This window comes from Theobroma cacao, chromosome 4 (assembly GCF_000208745.1).
Source record: "Theobroma cacao cultivar B97-61/B2 chromosome 4, Criollo_cocoa_genome_V2, whole genome shotgun sequence".
In the NCBI taxonomy this organism is placed as follows: domain Eukaryota; kingdom Viridiplantae; phylum Streptophyta; class Magnoliopsida; order Malvales; family Malvaceae; genus Theobroma; species Theobroma cacao.
Window position 1 is genome coordinate 25151022 of NC_030853.1, and position 17465 is coordinate 25168486.

Genomic DNA, 17465 nt, shown 5'->3' on the forward strand with positions numbered 1-17465 from the left:
AACTGAAATTAGAACTTAAAATTTTATTTTAAAAGTTTTTGAGTTTGAAAAACCAAAGTAAGAATTATGAAATATTACATGTACTTAAGAATTAAAAATTTATTAATGCATCGGTATCAATTAAACTCTATATAAATTTCTTTTTTTTATTCATACAACTAAAATATTCATGAATATATATATATATATGTATAAATGTGGATATTTAGTAAATATTTTAAATATTCATAAAAAAATCACGAATTTTGTTGAATAATGAAGATATATGCGGAAATATAGAGGATATTTTTCAAAATATCCATGACAATTTTTATTGATAAATAAAATTAATGAGTAATCTTTTAAAAATTTGTCCAATTTATTACTATTTTTTATAATATATTAATCTTGATTATTTATTTTTCACTATAAATATTAGTTGATTTTTTTACCGGTATATACATATCCCTAATTTGGAGTCCTCTTTATTTCTACCCATATAAATATCAAAAACAAATAAAAGATTAAATATAGTATAATTATTTTTTCACCAAGAAGATTAATCAGTAATTTAGTGGTTTAATAATTTTTATATGGAACACGAAATCCAACACCAGCATGAGAACAATCCATAAAAAAGCCGTTGGGTTGTACCGTACTGCCATGCACCCTTGATCGGTGAGCGCAAACAGCACGCAAACGAACGCTTTTGCCATTTACAAACACAAAACGCCCCCTGGGTTTAACCTTTATTTACCAAAATGACACTTCACTTGTTATGGCATTGAGGATTAAATATATAATAAAAGGGGGGTAAAACAGGAAGTTTACTGTTACTGTGAAACAAAGTCTGAAATCGAACCTTCTTTCCTACTACTCCCTCTCCACTCTGTCTAAATGGGTCCTCTTTTCTGTTTTTCTTTTTGCTTTTGACTTTCCAATGTGACGATTTTTTCTCAGAAATTACAAAGCTTTGATCTTTACTTGTAATATATAAAAGAAAAGAATACCCCTTTTTTTTCTCAAGCAATTTGATATTGTGTTAAAAGATTGTTTGCTGATCATTTCTCCTTTCAGGGTAAGAGGTTTTTTTTTTTTTTGCTTCTGGGTTTTGTTGGTTTGATATAATTTTGATGTGGGTTGTTTTTAATTTTCTGGAATTTTCATGTTTTTAGAAAATCTTTGGTAATTTGACCTTTTTATGCTGTATTTTGTTGGAATGTTATGAGCATTTCATTTTTAGTAATTTAGATTAAGTTGATCCTGTTATGTTTGAGTTCGACTCTGCTGATGAAAATTAAGATTTCGATTCATCCTGACTTTCATTAATTCTCCATAATGTTAGTCTTTTGTGATTTATGCATGAACTTTGTTTATAATCTTTATTTATTGATGGTTCTTGAAGAAATTAAAATTTTGGGTTTTGTTTTTGTGCCTGACGATTTGCCTCCAACATTAATGGTTCCAAGTTACCTATAAAAGAAATTAAAGATTTTGATGTCATTAATGTGTAAGCATGTGCCTTGTTTTTAAGTGCAAATTTGCCGAATTTTCTTGTCTTGTCTTCTTAGAAAATTTAGATGTTCCCATGAAAGTTGAATTACCTCATGGTATTTTGTGTAAGATTTTGGCTCTGGTACATTTAGTTGTAAAACTGACCTTATCAGTTATTTCCTTTTGTTCCTCTTTCTGCAACTTTTCTCATTATAGATTTTGCAGTGGTAGTTTTTAGCTCCTTATTTCTCTTGATGTGTGATTTTGATCTTGTTACAAAAGGGTTCTTATTGCTGGTAGTAATGATTTCAAGGAATGATCTGCATATTAATGGAAAATGTTGATATCTTCAGGTTCTTCGTACCTAAAAACCTGTTTCCTAGTGTCAGACCAAGATGCGTGCACCATCACTGCTTGCACAATGCTTGCCAGGCTTGGTGCCCCAAGATCGAGGAAGCCAAAGCGTGTCCACTGTATCAGAGAGAGATGTCCATCTCCCTTCACCAGCTGTGGAGATTCTCCCTTCAAAGGTGTACTTTTTTCTCCCTGTCAAGAATTACTTGTGAAATTTAAATGTGTTACTTAAGATACAAATGGTTGACTATCATGCAATGAGATTGCTTAGTATGTAAGTGATGGGGATTAAACTTGCTTTCAAAATTAAGACATTCTGCTATTGTGCAGACAGCTCATCCTTATAAGTATGCTGGGGATAATGTAGACTTGCAAGGGCTCAATGTGTTCAAGGTATATTGACTTCTTTTTGGATTGCTTTATCAGGCAGCTTCGTATCTTTTCTTGCTCACTTTAATATTTTGTTAGACTTTCCTCTCTTTCTTCCCTCTTTCACATCCACACATACACATGTGGTGTTCATGTATATATTTGTCCTTTCAGTAGTAGTACTATTTTAAAGACACAGCTTCTGATATGCATGCGGATACTTTTTGAACCTTTTACAGGGAAGGGTTAGCGTTGCTGATATTATTGGTTTCACCGGTTCCGAACTGATATCCTCAAAACCTGAAGGTAGGGCATATTAGTTATGCATTAATTTTTAATGAATGGTACTTTTTATTTAAAAAGTTATGTTTATTGTTACAAAGTATTGATGTCAGTTCATGTGTTGACTTGTCAAATTAATAAGTTGTAACTAACAGCTATAAAATAATTTTGTTTTGCAGGGTTTCTGAAATCTTGGGACAGCTCTATCGATCTTGTTAACGTCCTTAAGCATGAGATTCGTGATGGACAGTTGAGCTTTAGAGGGAAAAGGGTGCTTGAGGTAATGTATAAAAAAATCTGAAAACATTAGCCATCGGAGCATGTAGTACTTGATTTCTTTTCTTTGAATTTATTTTTAACTATTAACATGATATCTCAGTGTTTTCCTTTTCTTTATTGAAAAGTGTGTTTTAGATCCAGATGATATTGTTAAAATGTTTGGTAAATGTACTCAGAGTAGAAAAGGATTTTGGCTGTTATGTTCAGCTTGAACTAATCAACATAAATTTGCGCTTGAATATCTTTGTTCTTTGCCATTTTTAAACAAATTCAAACTTTATTTTGCAATTTTAGAATAGTTCTAGATGTTATAAGCTTCCTTGCTCTTGTGCTTCTCTGAATTCCATGCATGGAATAAAACCTAAGAGTTAAGGAATTAATTTCCCTGTTTTCTAGTTCTCCTTGATATAGAATGTGAGCTAATCATCCTATTTGATAATTCTTACAGCTGGGTTGTGGCTATGGACTTCCTGGGATTTTTGCTTGTCTGAAGGTATGCTCCATTTATTGATTTTAGATTGTTCCTCTTATGTGCTGTCTGTATCTCTTTTATCTTAGTAATTCTATTAGATATTAATGGTATCAACTATTAATATATTGGGAATTACACACACACACACACACAAAAAGGGGTAGGTAGGGGGAGTCTGATAAATGAGAGCAACTGGCTTAGACATATGCTGAAAAATAATCAGTTATTTTTATGAAAGATCTACTTCCACTCGATTTTATTCATTTTTTCTGGTACAGGGTGCTTGTACAGTGCACTTTCAAGACCTCAGTGCAGAAACTATTAGATGTACTACCATACCAAATGTTCTTGCAAACCTTGAGCAAGCTCGGGACAGGCAGAGTCGACAGCCTGAGAGTCCTTTGACTCCATCCAGACAAACACTTGCCCCAACAGTGCACTTCTATGCTGGGGATTGGGAAGAACTCCCCACTGTATTGTCTGTTGTTCGGAATGATGTGTCTGAAGTGACTACAGGAATGAGCTTGAGCTTCTCCGAGGAGGATTTCATGGATGGATGCAGTAGCCAAGATGGTAGCATCATAGCACAGGAAATTTCCTCAAGGAGATCAAGAAAGCTTTCAGGAAGCCGGGCATGGGAAAGAGCTAGTGAGATAGATCAGGGAGAAGGTGGTTATGATGTTATTTTAATGACAGAAATTCCATACTCAGTTTCCTCTTTGAAGAAGTTATATGCACTAATTAAGAAGGTTAGTTTCTTAACTTGTTAGTATTACTTATGACCTTGGTTCCATGAATTAGGAAAGAAGGGTACCTCGGTCTTCATCATGTCCTTGTCCATTTTGTGGAAGATTATGAAATATTATTGGAAATAATTGGGAACGGTATGTAGATTTAGATACTTTTGTTGTTGCTGCTGCTGCTCCTATCCTGGCATTGAACTAATTTTGAAAAGACTGAATAGATAGGTTGAGAGTAATCTGCTCAATAACCCTAAGTGGTTCTTACCAACTAAAATTATCATGATCAACCTGAATGATTGGTTACAGCAAAAGGAAAAAAAAGGACTGATGGAAGTGACATTGGCATCTGGACAAATGCCTGATTTGAAGTAAGCTTGTGTTTGTATTGAACCTTAGGTCACGCCCTAGCCATATTGCAGTATACATTTTTGACTATCTGCTTTCTGCCTTGATGCGATTACTTCTATTGACTTCCCCTCATAATTTCATTTTCTTTTAGCTGGATGCATTATGAAATTCAGTTTTGGGTTTTTCTATGTTTATTTTCTCTGCATTTCAACTGTAATTTATTAATTTTACTCCACGTTTTGCACAACCAGTGTCTGAGGCCTCCGTATGGAGTATTATACTTGGCAACAAAGAAGAATTATGTTGGCTTCAACAATGCAGCACGGCACCTCAGAAGTCTAGTCGATGAAGAAGGCATATTTGGAGCCCATTTAATTAAAGAGGTGGCTGATCGAGATATTTGGAAGTTCTTTCTCAAGTGAAACAAAGTCCAGAACCATGCATAAATGCCTGCTAAACTGATTACAAGTATTGTCTTTTTGCTTTTCTGTCCTATTGGTGTAATACATATAAGAAATTGTGTTGATTCTTTTGGTAGTAATAATGAAATTGGGATCAGAAAGATTACTGAAGGCTAATTTTGCTACCATGTCTGTTGTATTCTTTTTATTTTTTTCCCCTATTTTGTTCCATTTTAAATGTAAATCAAACAGTTAGTTAATTCAAAGCCTAAGATTTAATGTTCTTTGTTATATTGATTTTTCACTGGTTTTTTGCATAAGAAAGGTGGAGGTGGAAGCTTCCTTATTGCCTGCTTGCCAAATATGACTAGTTGTGAGACTATTGACTGGGTGGAAAAGATGGGAAGCGATGGGTGTACAGCCGGAAGACTAATCATACTCAAATGTTAATATTGTAAGTACAAAATATCAGTATACATGCAAATATGAAAAACAGTAATACTAATATTGTTATATATGTCCACTTATATAACTAGATTACTATCAAAATCTGAGATAAATATCAAATTTGCCATACACACTGTAACTCAATTGAGTTTTTCATTATACTCTACTTCAATTGTGTTGAATTTTGTCACTGTACTTTATTTTGATTGAACTTTTAAATAAAAATTAGCGATAAAAAAGCATGCCATAAGTATTCTATTTACACAATTTAAATCAATTTGAAAAATAAAAATTATGACGTTAAATTTCACATTAGACAAAAAATGTATATAACAATTATTGACAAATCAATTTTTTTTTAATAATTCTTTATTGTCAAGTAAACTTTTTTCAATTTTATTACTATCCACCAATCAAAATTATTGCTGTTAATCATTATCCAAAATAGAGTTAAAATTACAATGATAAAGTTGAATTCGACGGTGACAAAATTCAATGCAGAGCTATACAGACAGTATAGTAACATTTGAACGTGTCTGTTACACTGGTAATATAGTTGTTTTATCATTGCGAGTCTTGATACCCAAAAGAAATGGAGGTGAAGAAGAAAGACTCCAGGGTACAAACAGTAGGAGAGAATGGCAGAGTGTAATTAACGATGGCGTTCAACATAAATCCATGGTTTCACAATATGATCAAATTGAAAATAGAACTAAAATTATGTCGTTCCCAAGTAGGGTAGACCAAACTGTTAATGTCCATTGAATTGGACAAAGTAAATACATGACTGTATGTTGAAGAAACTTGTCAATGCTGTCTTGCCACATAAACTGCAAGAATTACCCATCCCTGTGAGAAGACACCAAAACTATACAACTCCATGAGGCCTCACAAACATAAACAAGTAGATACACAAATAAGCCACTAGACACGGGTTTGAAAGAATGTTCTTCGATGTTGCAAACTTATTTCATTCAAAAAGGAGCATTCACTTGGCTTAGATGTCCACCACCCCGCATCATAGGAACTGTGCGGGTGCAACTAAACAAAGGTGGATTTGCAAAAGTTTGTGGTTGTTATGAATTACCTTGCCTTTGGTTTTCAGTTAAACTTCTCCACACCATCCTCCCACAGTGCATCAATGTCAAGATTGCCATCAAGAAGAGAAGAGGAATCCCAATAATGCAGCCACCAGATGCAAAATTTATCAAAGTCTTGGGAGAAATGATGAAAAAAAAAGAAGGAAAAACAAGTTGTTAAGAATTATGCACGCAATCCTTGCAAGAAAACATTAAATTCAGAAAGGATGGGGACAAGCTGCAAAAATTTACAGTACAGCTAAACTTGAGAGAGAAGGGAGCTAATTTGACCATTACAAGTCGGCACATACAAACTATTGACGTGTCAAAGGAAAGGCAGTTTGTTTCATAACCAACAGCTATATTCTAAACTATCTTGGGTTAAATGATTCTACAGGCACCAAAGAGTGAGCATCAACTCTTAGGGCTACTTCACCAAATTCTTTTTCTACAACAGCATCATGCATTTCAGTATTACTAATATGATGAAGCAATTTATAGCAAACTGAACATGGTGCCTTCCAATGACCAACAGGAAAAACCTTCTTGTAATTCGGCTTGTTTACAAACAACCAACATGAGAGCTTGCTTGTAGCACTGGTCCTTCTGGTATTTATAGGAGAAATGCTAAATGTAAAACAACATTGTTTCGAACTAAGCACTAAAATTTCCCCTTATTGTTAGGGTCAAAAGGATGCCAAAAGAAACTGTTTTGACCTTCTCATAATGCCCCTTATCAATGTCTATTATGAAAGTGTAACATCAACATAGCATACTTTCACTTTTGAAAAAAAAAAAAAACAAAGGCCAGTTATATACAAATAAAGCAAACCAAGGATGAGAGTTTCTTTTCTTCCGCTTTCTTAACTTTGGAGGGAATGAGAGGGGAGGTGTATCCACAGTTCAACATTACAAAAGTTATTCTTATTTTGTATGCCAGAAAAGGAAAAACCATACTTCATAACCAGTAGACATGACAGTTACATGATTAACTCTTTTGAGCTACCATTCAAGGTCTAATTAGTTTTCCTACAGTGTTTCCGGTTTAGTATTCACAGCACAGAGACCACTTCCTTTAAACAAGATTCTCTTCTTCTTTAAAACCGAGATCACAATCCTTGTGACTTCCAACCATATTTGTGCCTACCTGCCAAAGTCCACAATACCCCAATTAAATCTTAGTATTCTTGCTGCCCTAAATTTCCAGCAATTTTTTCCTTCAGTTTCAGCCCTCTTTTGAGATAAGCTGTTCCCTAAACCTAACCCTAATTCCTACCATCGGCATAAACCCTATTTTCCAAAATTTCTAACCCTGTCCTATATAAAACAGGTCTGAACAAATGAAGTTCATCCACTTCAGCAAGAAAATAGATATTAACAGTTGTTTTATGCCTTTCAATTGCATGGCTCAAATTGATATGGCTACATAGCAAATCCATCCATGGAATCAAAACTATCACTGTTTAGAGATTAGCATTTTTGCAAATAGTCAGACTTGATAAAATGTCCATCTGAACATGAAGGTATGACATAAACATGTAAAATAAAAGTAGGCTTACCATCATTCCAGCAGCAAGATGGACTGAGGGAACAAAAAGTTGGTCCACTTTATTCCCTTCAGCATACCCATTAAATGCAATAACCATTGAGAAAGTGTGAATCGTTACAAATGCAAGAGCAATGATTGCTGCAATGATAGATAAAAGCTATTAGAAAATACAAACTTAACTGCAAATCCAATTTTTACACAGTTTGTAAGAGGTGTCAATCCACAAAGAAACCAACTAGTCCTAGAGTTCCATTCCAGTAATCCAATCTCAGTCTAAGGTAGCATGAAATGAAAAACAGTGCATATAAACTGCAGATAGAGGTATGCTTGATGTATAAATGCAATTGACAAAGATATAAGATGCATGTAACGAATTTATAGAAAAAACACATAACTCACCAGAAACAAGGAAAAATGGTATCTGTGAACACCTATCAACAAAATAGGTTGCTGGACCAAATGCCGGTGTTAAGAGGCTAACACAAAAGAACACTGCATGTGCCACACCATGACCTAACCCGCCAGCTGATGCAGTTAATGGAAACATATCAGTGCATAAATCAAATGAGCAAGAAATACTGTTCAGAAAGAACATAAAAAGTGATAATAATATAATTTATTATTTCCAGAAAAACCAACAAGAATAAGGGAAAAAGGGGATCATAATATGGCCAGATTTATGCTTATAATCTATATTCCCAATAAACATGTCTTGCATACAACATGAGGCTTCCTAGAATTAGAATCCACTGCAAAGTCAGTACAGCAAAGGGCCTGACTGAATAATTGAAAGGGGTCATTTTACAAACTGCAGAAAAAAATCACCTTCACTCTGTCCTACAACAGTGCTTCAAAAATACAAGTATTTTTTTGCCCTTTATGTATCAATTCTAACAGAAAAATCTTTGCACGGTCAATTCCAAAGCAAGTACAGAACAGTATTTTAGACAACCAGATGGTGAATTTAGAAACGTCTTCAAATCTTACCTAGAGCAATTTGCATCTTATCCGTCAGATATAGGCGTGGCTTTGAGACCCTATCAGCAAAAGCATCCAATATGTCTTCTAATCTCCTGAGAAAGTTCATATGAGCCTTTATCCAACTTGGGTTCACAGCAAAACAGCGTTATACACCAGTACATAACTATACAACTAATGAAGGACCCTCTCTATGTTCTTTAACACTCTACTTGTTTCATTGACTTTTACTACTTCAGTTTTATCATTTCTTTTTCTCTTCTTCTAAAGTTTGCTACAAAAATTGAAACAAAATGGCAGATAGCAACAACTACATTATTGATTAAAAATAAGCAAATTACAAAAATAAATCACCAACAAAGTACAAATCACAAGTTTTCGTTCTCCCTAGATAAGAACTTACGAGTGTTTTTACTTTCTACTTCTGAAAAGAAAAGACAGGTATCGAGGCGAAAACAACTACCTAAAAATAATTGAATTGGCTTACTTGTAAACTTTCCAGAAAAGAAGGCGAAGTCCTTCCTGAAAGGCAACGGATGAGAATATAAGAATTGCAAAGGGCCACCATGTTGTTGATTTCAAAGGAAGGAAAGCTCTCCATATTCCAGATAATATTATCAAACTTATAAGCCAAACCAACGTACTGCATTACAACGAACCCAATTAAAATTTGAAAGTGACCAACAAATTCAGCGTTTAAAAAAATAGGAAAAAAAAACCCAGAGTTGGGTTTGTTTGATGAGAGTGAAAACGGAGGGAAAATGAGGGAAACCTGGAGAGGAGAGTGAGGATCAGGAAGGGTTTTTTGGAGATAACAGAGACGAAGAGTGAGAGAGACGGTCCTAACGCCAGCAACGCGTACCCTATCCCTGCCGTTACTGTCATTGTTTTTCTCTGATTTTCGTTTTCTCTTCTTCGCTTTCCCTTGACATGAATTGGAATGGTGTTGGAATATTAAGCTTTCTTCATTGAAGAAATACGATCATTTTCCCCTCGCCCCCGGTTCCTCTATTCAATCCCATGGTGGAATTTGCTAAAAGGCACTAAAAGTTTTTTAAATATTCAGTTCAGTCCTTCCATTTTTTTAATAGAGTTATGTAACAATAAGACCATCGTTGTAACAACTTATAAATGTTGGGGAGTCAAAACGGAGCAATTGGAAAATTCAGCGATCAAAGTAAAACAATTTATTAAAAGATGAGGGACTTACAGTTCATTTTAACATTATGCTGATTGCCTGGGCCTAAGCATGTAAATGACTGAATTCCTCTAAAGAATGCACTATTTGTGCAAATACACTTTCCATTTCGGCAAACATATATGATCAAACCTGCTAGTCCTTCCTACTGAGTGCAAATAATTGAAATCAACTACCTCATGCTGCTGGTAAAATGGAAAACAAAACATCAACATCTCTAATCGTCAAATAGGATATCCATACATCTAATAGATATTAGAATAAGGGGGTTGCTGTAAATTACAGTCCAATTTACCCGGCCGCTGATTTCCCACCCTTGAGGGTATCAATGAATTTCCGAATTAGTGTTTATATAGGTTTGTTGTAAGAACTATACACTGGTATTGCCCCAAATTCATATTGCTTCTAAGCCCTTTCACAAAAATATACAAAGGAAGGTCCACTCCTAGCAATACTTGCAAAAACATCCTATCCACAGCACAAGATAGAACAACCTTGACTGATGCTTTTCCCCCCTCCTGGGTTGCTTCGTAAACAGAAGGGCAAATTTTGGAAGAGAGAAGAAAATGACACTAAAATCCCTTTGCAAGAACTAACTTGATGAAAGCTTTTTTGTAACACCAGACTTTTTTACTTTGGAGGACGGGCTTGAAGTTTCCTTGAATGCAGACGGGCAAAACTCAGTAATGCTGCAGACTTCACACTGTGGCCTGAGTGGAGTACAAATTGTCTGGCCAAATCCCACCTGTTTTAATTCAAATTTAGTCATAAAAGCAAGACATTGTTTGGCATTAATTGGATAAATTCAAGGGCTGGCACATGGGTCTTTTGTAACATAATATAAAAAGAAACTGCAGCATACTTGTTGAAGAAAGCAAACTATATAATCAGATTATTTAGTTTTATAAAATAAGGATCTGGAATTTGTTACTTAATTATCTCAAGATTGGAAACTTCTCCAAACTTTACAATGAGGATATTGGAAATTTGAAATTGTGCTTCATGTTATGTAGGCAAACTCACATACTCGAGGCTAATCAGGAAAAGGAGATTTTATACAAATAAATCTACAGACCCTTATCGAAAAGATGATAATCTATGCATGCATCTAAATTCATCCCATCTAAGCGTGACATATGTATGTGCATGCAAGTCAGATAAATGAACTAGCAATACATACCAAAAGAGGGTTAATTGGGACCCATTCCTCCTTTGGAAGCCACTGTTGCAATGCCACTCTTGTTTCCTCCGGATATAAAGTTTTCTAGCAAACCGACACGATAATGAGTACTGATATGGCATTTGGTTAGTATGAAGAGGGAAAGGACATCCATTAAACAAATTTGTCATGGAAGAAAGACAACTTGTATTTCCTATTTGTAGTGACTCGGCACTAATACATCAAATTATTTGTATGAGGTTTTCTTTTTTTTTTCTTATGCCATTATTTGTATGAGGTTTTAAAGTTCACTTGACATAGATTGAAGTTGTATGAACATATTTATGAAGAAGTGATGATTAGGAAAAATAAAAATGGGGAAAGAGAGAGGAACAAATATTATTTCGCTTCTTTCAAGTAAAAGTTGTCACAAGGTACAACAACTCTAGAGGCCTTCCATCCACTTGTTAACCATAACTTAGGTGAGTAGAAAATATTCTGATGACTTCTAACTGGGTTGTTTCCCCGATATGTTCCTCCAAAAGGTGTATTAATGCACTCATCAAAATATTTACAAGCATCAAATCCATGTCATCTCCCTTCAGAAGCTAGAAGTAATGATGTACATAATCAGTGACAAAAGGGCAGCTTCATGCAATTACACCAAAAAGGTAGCAAAATCATGTCTAATACATCTGCTGTTGCCTTGAAATGCTGAAATGCATTACTAAGTTACAAAATTTGGAATTGACTACAATCCTGATTAAATTCAGATGGATATGTAAACTAAGAAGTTTTAATATTGGAAATGATTTATGTATGAGGTACCTGTTTTGTGCCTGGCCGAGACACCCATCCAAGCCGATTGCAAATGCGGTGCACATGAGTATCTACACATATCCCTTGAACATCATCCCATGCAATATTCATAACCTAAAGCACCCCACAACCAAATGACTTTAGAAATCCAGCATACCTCCAACTTAAATAAGTTATGCAATTAGCCCCTACCAAATGAGCCATCTTAGGGCCTATCCCTGGAAGTAAGAGTAATTCCTCCAATGAGCTTGGTATGTCCCCATCATACTTCATGAGACAGATTTTTGCAATTTTCTTCACATTAATAGCTTTCCTTGTATAAAACCCAACCTAAAACAAACAAATATGAAATTTCATAACTACTGCAGTAGCTAAGGAGAGCGCAAAGCGAAGGGGAGAGGGGAAGAGATAGAGAAGGCAATAGGATTAAAGTTACAGGCAAAAAATGCATCTTTCACAGTAATAATTCTTCAGGTTAGTCACTTAGTCTGGACTTGCACATGTCAAAAAGTATATACCTACTTTTTCAAGTGACTCCTAGAAAAACATACCGGGTAGATCAAGTCCTTAATAGTTGCTTCATCAGCTTTATCAATGGCATCGGGAGTCATAAGACAATTCTGAATGAGACGTTGAATTGCACCTGCACAGGGGTATCTTTGTGAGAGTGTGAATAACATAATTGACAAAGTCAGGATATCCGATTAACACAAAGGATCATAATATCTACATCAGAAAATACAAAGCATCTGCAAGGTTTTAATGATGACAGCCTCACATAATACAATCATTTACATTTCATATTATGCATCCTTAGCTAATTGATAATGTGAAATTTGAAAGTGGCATTGGACTGCTTCGAAGCTACTCTTAGTTGTTTGCATGACCATTGACAACACAACAAGTTGTAATCTTGTACCACTATAATTTTGAAGCAATTCACACAATTAAAAAAATCTCCCAAATTTACAGGTAATAGAAGAAACTCTAATATGATTCCCAGTGTCTAGAATGATTATGTACTGCTGTATACTTTTCTTATTACAAGGAGCAATTCTTCTCCCCATGAGTCCAGCTTATCTATAAATTCAAAAGTGTATAACTTCCTCTGCATCATTCCCCTCCACAGTTAAGACTACAAGCATGAACTCTTAAGGCATCCCTTAAATTCAAAAGTGTATATTTACTTTAGAGAATCTTGATATGAGGATTGAAATTCACCAATCACAATGAACAATATATGCATCATGCATCAGGTTTCAATGATGATGCACTTTTTCACTAAGAACATGAGAAAATTTTTCTGAGGGATCCAGTTGTAAAAAGGAAAAATGAACCCATATTGACAATCAACATTAAACACTTCTCGCTGAGATTTTATTATAAGGCTTTGTATTGGGAACAATTCTAAGCTGATTATAACACTTTGTGGCAGCTTTTATTAGGCAATCAAAGTAGAGACTTAACAGGGAGTCCTATTTTGATTTCTACAGCTATATTTGAAGCTGACCTATTTACTTTGTAATATTTTTGCTCTTTACCAAATGCTGAGACCAGTATCTTAGCAGTATTTCATTTTAGATTACAATTAACCATAACCATGATATGCTTTGAAGAGATCTATATATCATAATACAGTTGTCAAAGTATAATTCTAAAGAATTTTCTAATGGAAAACTTTTCCCTATCTCCAAGCAAACATGCACTAGTGTCCTGATTTCCTACCGTTGCAAGTTATAACCACAACATGCAATACTTCAACAAGATGATTAGTTAAAGAGGCATATTAATTGTAAATTAAACCAAAAGACTAGGAAGTTACCATGAGTAACATGATCTTTCGTTTGGCTGGATAGTAGTGAAGATATCAGGACAGCAAACCTTCTTTCCTGACAGATAGTGAGATATAGAAGACAAATCCATTTATAACATGTTTCAAGCATAAATAAAAGTTCCATGATATAGAAAAGCATCAGTAAATGAGAATCTGAAACAAAATGTCTTCACAACACAAGGGATCTTCAGCAAACACTGCAATAAGTACCAATCATTGATGAAATTGTAATTCCAGAATCCAGACCCCATTGAGGGAGTTTGAAGCTAGTGTCCTGGCTAATAAGAAAATATCAATATGTCATTATAAAACCTTTTGTAGCTAATGATGTGATATGAAACCTGTCCATCCATCTAACATATTCATGGTCAACATTGAATATTATACTACACCAGTTGGTGCTGCAAAGTGGCTATAATAATCACAAGTTATTTGTCTGCAAAAGGCATTTAAAACTACTTAAATTACAATGAAGTACATTCTCCATTGGCTTTATGGAGTCTCTCTAGCTAATAAATATGTGTGGATTCAATCAATTTTATGTGATGGTCTCAAATGATATAAAGCATGGTGCCCTTCTTTTTTAAATCCCAAATTTTGATGACAAATAATTCGTTAAAGACTCAAATACAAAATACAAGACCTTGAAGAACCAAAAATGGCACCAGAAATGGTAAGAGTACAGTATGAAAGGATGAATTAAGAATCACCAGAGTTCAATCATCCATTCTTCCAATATATCTACCTACACCAGAATGAAAGATTGTACCTTAGGAGGAAGAACACTGCCAGCTTTCTCACATCCCATAGTGTCTACAGGTGCATCTTCTGCAGACCTCATTTTACGGATTCCTTCAAGAACTTTTTCCCAGTTAGCAGGTGCATTGCCTGTATCACATCAAACACATCAATAGCAAATGCATCTGTAATTCAGAAGTTTATACTCTCAAAAGAAATGCACAAGGAGAATGTCTTGTTGATCAAAATTATTAATCATTCTATAATCTATATGGACATCTACATTAAGAAGAGACAATCTACTTAACAATCCAAACACATCCTTGAGGCAGAAGTCTATAAATATGCTACATTTAAATCATGATAATAGGATGAAAAGACCAACTGCAAACTTTGGTAACTTAAACAGACTATTTAATTCACATATAGGAGGAAAAGGTTTACAAGGTAGAGCAAATTGGCATGCACTTATAATTTCTCTTTAAAGTCAATAAACTCCTTGGGCAAACTCTCTTCTTCCCTTGCAATTTCAATTACCATTACTCATGCACAATTTTTCACCATTTACCTCCTATTCCAACTGGGGAAGCAATACCAGTTCCCACATTAATCTCATCAGATGTGGACTTTGACTTCCCTGCAAAGCCATTGCTATGTGAAACCAGTCAGAGCCAGGGACATTATCCATTAAAAATGGACATTAATATACAAAAATGAATATATGTATATACCACTGCCCATGCATTTGTGCATCTATGTGCTTGTTTGTGTTTTTTAGGATGGGAGTCCATATGTGCTCATGACTGCAATATGAATACAGCATAATAGCAATCTACAAGTTGCCCAGGATGGTGAACTAGTACAGCATCCTGATATTATTCCCTAATATGTCATAACTCCATGCATAGACATTGTCAATCTAATAAACTTTTTCGGGAAAAACTTTCACCAAATGCTATACTCATAGGAACATAGCATTGCAACAGAAATCTTACCAGACAGAGAAGGACCATCTACCTTCTTGTATGCAAATTCCTCTATGTCTGGTAGGCCACACAGCTGCAGACAAAATTTAAATGGTTGTATGGTTAAGAATTACTCTATCCTGCTAAAACTTACAACCAAATCTTTTAAACTAAAAAGAGGAAACTAGATAGCCTAGTTGATAAAGTCCTTTAGTACCAAAACCTAGGATCCAGTCCTATAGGATTTACAGGTTTAATTCTAAAAAGGAGGGCTATTCCATATTGTGTACTCAGTTTATTGGACCAAAAGAATCTTTACAAGTAAAAATGTAGTCAAACTTAAATTTTGAGTGATACAGTGATAACACACGGGAAAATATTTGATGCACTAACAATGTATAGCTTCTATAGAGTAGCAGGTCACCAAATCCTAACACCTTATTAAAGAAGTATTATTTTGAAGGAAATAAAAGACTGATATTAAAAACTGATGCCGTTTTGGGACCTTATCAACCTTTTATTTCCTTCAAAATAATACCTCATTAATGAGTAGTCAGCATTTGGTGGCCTGACCATGTATAGAAGCTATAAACTGTCAGCGCATCAAATATTAGTCCCTAACTCATTATCAAATGATGAATTTCACTGTATATGCATTTTCTAAAATCACACAGGATAAAAATTCAATTAGTCAGGAAGACCATTAGTCAAAGAAATAATCCTTCTTCCACATTTAAAAAAAAAAATACATAACCAAGACATTGTAATCATGTTTACAGCAGATAACAAACAAATGTAAACCCATTAATCATGCCCAAAAAAAGTTACATTAATATGAAATAAAAAAAGATTGCCGTCTGATTCTCAAGGGAAAAAAAGGGGAAAAAAAATAATGGCCTTACCTTAAGGCCCTTATTTTCTGCTTTGGGAATCTCTTGTACAACATCCACTGTCTTTTTAACCCTCTTTTTCCTTGTAAAAACTCGAACTGCTGGCACAGAAACGTTGTCCGTTGTTTCAGAACCTGCAAATTCCCAAAAGTTTACAGTAAGGAAAGAATAAGAAGAAAGTGATAGGACGGAGAAGAAATTTATAAGAATACAAGCACGTAAATAATATCTTTATTATCCCATTAGAAAACCTGGGTTTGGGTCTGAAGAAGGAACTTCAGTTGTTGATGATGATGAAAGGGTTTTGAAGGCGAGTCTTGTTTTTGGCATTTTGCTGTTCAATTTCATTCCTCCCAAGCCAACGCCAAATCCAAGTGGAAAACTTCTGGGTACAGCATACATTGTTTTTGTCTTCGTAATTTAGGGGGCAATGAGGAGTGTAGTAGGAAATATTATTATTTTAATAATTAGGAAAATAGAGGGTGAATTCAAAATTGATGTTTTTTCAATGCCTAATTCTTTTTTATGGTCAAAACCAGTAACATTCTAACACCTTTGCAATTATATTAAACTTATCATAGCATTTGCCCTGCATAATCCCTTCTACTACATTAGGTAACTGAAAAATAATGGTAATGAGTACCTCACACGCCATGTTAGGAGAAAATGGAATTACTGTTCAGTGTTCATTGAAAATAAGAGAGAATGGAATAACTAAACATGTCACCATACAAATTAAAATAATAAAACTAAATAAGTAATATTTATTATGCTAACAGTATAATAATCAGTAAATAATAAAATTAATTTTATCACTTTTTTTTTACAAATTATAATATTAAAACTTATAAACTTCATCCATAATTATATATATATAATTAATGATATAACTTATATAGTTATAATGTTTTTATATCAAAGTTTGTATAAATATTAACTAATTATAAATAATATGTTATAAAATCTAAGATGATAGTTAATAAATTTATTAAGTGTAATCATATAAATAATGTTTATTATAAGTTATAGTAATTCTTATGTATAAATTAAATATATGTATATATATATATATTACTTTATTATATATA

The 17465-nt window shown here is 34.1% G+C and overlaps 3 protein-coding genes across 6 annotated transcripts; 1 reads left to right on the forward strand and 2 right to left on the reverse strand.

The window, feature by feature from the left end:
* Nucleotides 876–5012, forward strand: LOC18602546. Its single transcript, XM_018120441.1, has 8 exons — nucleotides 876–1057; nucleotides 1827–2003; nucleotides 2158–2220; nucleotides 2436–2502; nucleotides 2658–2758; nucleotides 3206–3250; nucleotides 3508–3978; nucleotides 4572–5012. The coding sequence occupies exons 2-8, from the start codon at nucleotides 1869–1871 to the stop codon at nucleotides 4740–4742; spliced, it is 1053 nt and encodes a 350-aa protein (XP_017975930.1). The 5' UTR covers nucleotides 876–1057; nucleotides 1827–1868; the 3' UTR covers nucleotides 4743–5012.
* Nucleotides 5800–9798, reverse strand: LOC18602547 (gamma-secretase subunit APH1-like). 3 transcript variants are annotated; one of them, XM_018119821.1, is made up of 6 exons: nucleotides 9547–9792; nucleotides 9262–9417; nucleotides 8784–8869; nucleotides 8196–8321; nucleotides 7807–7934; nucleotides 5800–6382 (listed from the first exon to the last, which is right to left on the reverse strand). In XM_018119821.1, exons 1-6 carry the CDS (start codon nucleotides 9657–9659, stop codon nucleotides 6245–6247), a joined length of 747 nt encoding a protein of 248 aa, XP_017975310.1. In that variant the 5' UTR covers nucleotides 9660–9792; the 3' UTR covers nucleotides 5800–6244. The 3 variants fall into 3 exon arrangements, with proteins under 3 accessions (XP_017975310.1, XP_007034065.1, XP_007034066.2); XM_007034003.2 differs by lacking the exon at nucleotides 5800–6382 and adding an exon at nucleotides 6422–6853 and having other exon boundaries at nucleotides 9547–9798; XM_007034004.2 differs by lacking the exon at nucleotides 5800–6382 and adding an exon at nucleotides 7070–7394 and having other exon boundaries at nucleotides 9547–9797.
* On the reverse strand, nucleotides 10169–16817 carry LOC18602548 (endonuclease III homolog 1, chloroplastic). 2 transcript variants are annotated; one of them, XM_007034005.2, is made up of 11 exons: nucleotides 16629–16817; nucleotides 16390–16511; nucleotides 15518–15581; nucleotides 15091–15159; nucleotides 14554–14672; nucleotides 13773–13839; nucleotides 12502–12593; nucleotides 12143–12280; nucleotides 11960–12064; nucleotides 11153–11236; nucleotides 10169–10717 (listed from the first exon to the last, which is right to left on the reverse strand). In XM_007034005.2, the coding sequence occupies exons 1-11, from the start codon at nucleotides 16777–16779 to the stop codon at nucleotides 10565–10567; spliced, it is 1164 nt and encodes a 387-aa protein (XP_007034067.1). In that variant the 5' UTR covers nucleotides 16780–16817; the 3' UTR covers nucleotides 10169–10564. The 2 variants fall into 2 exon arrangements, with proteins under 2 accessions (XP_007034067.1, XP_007034069.1); XM_007034007.2 differs by lacking the exon at nucleotides 15091–15159.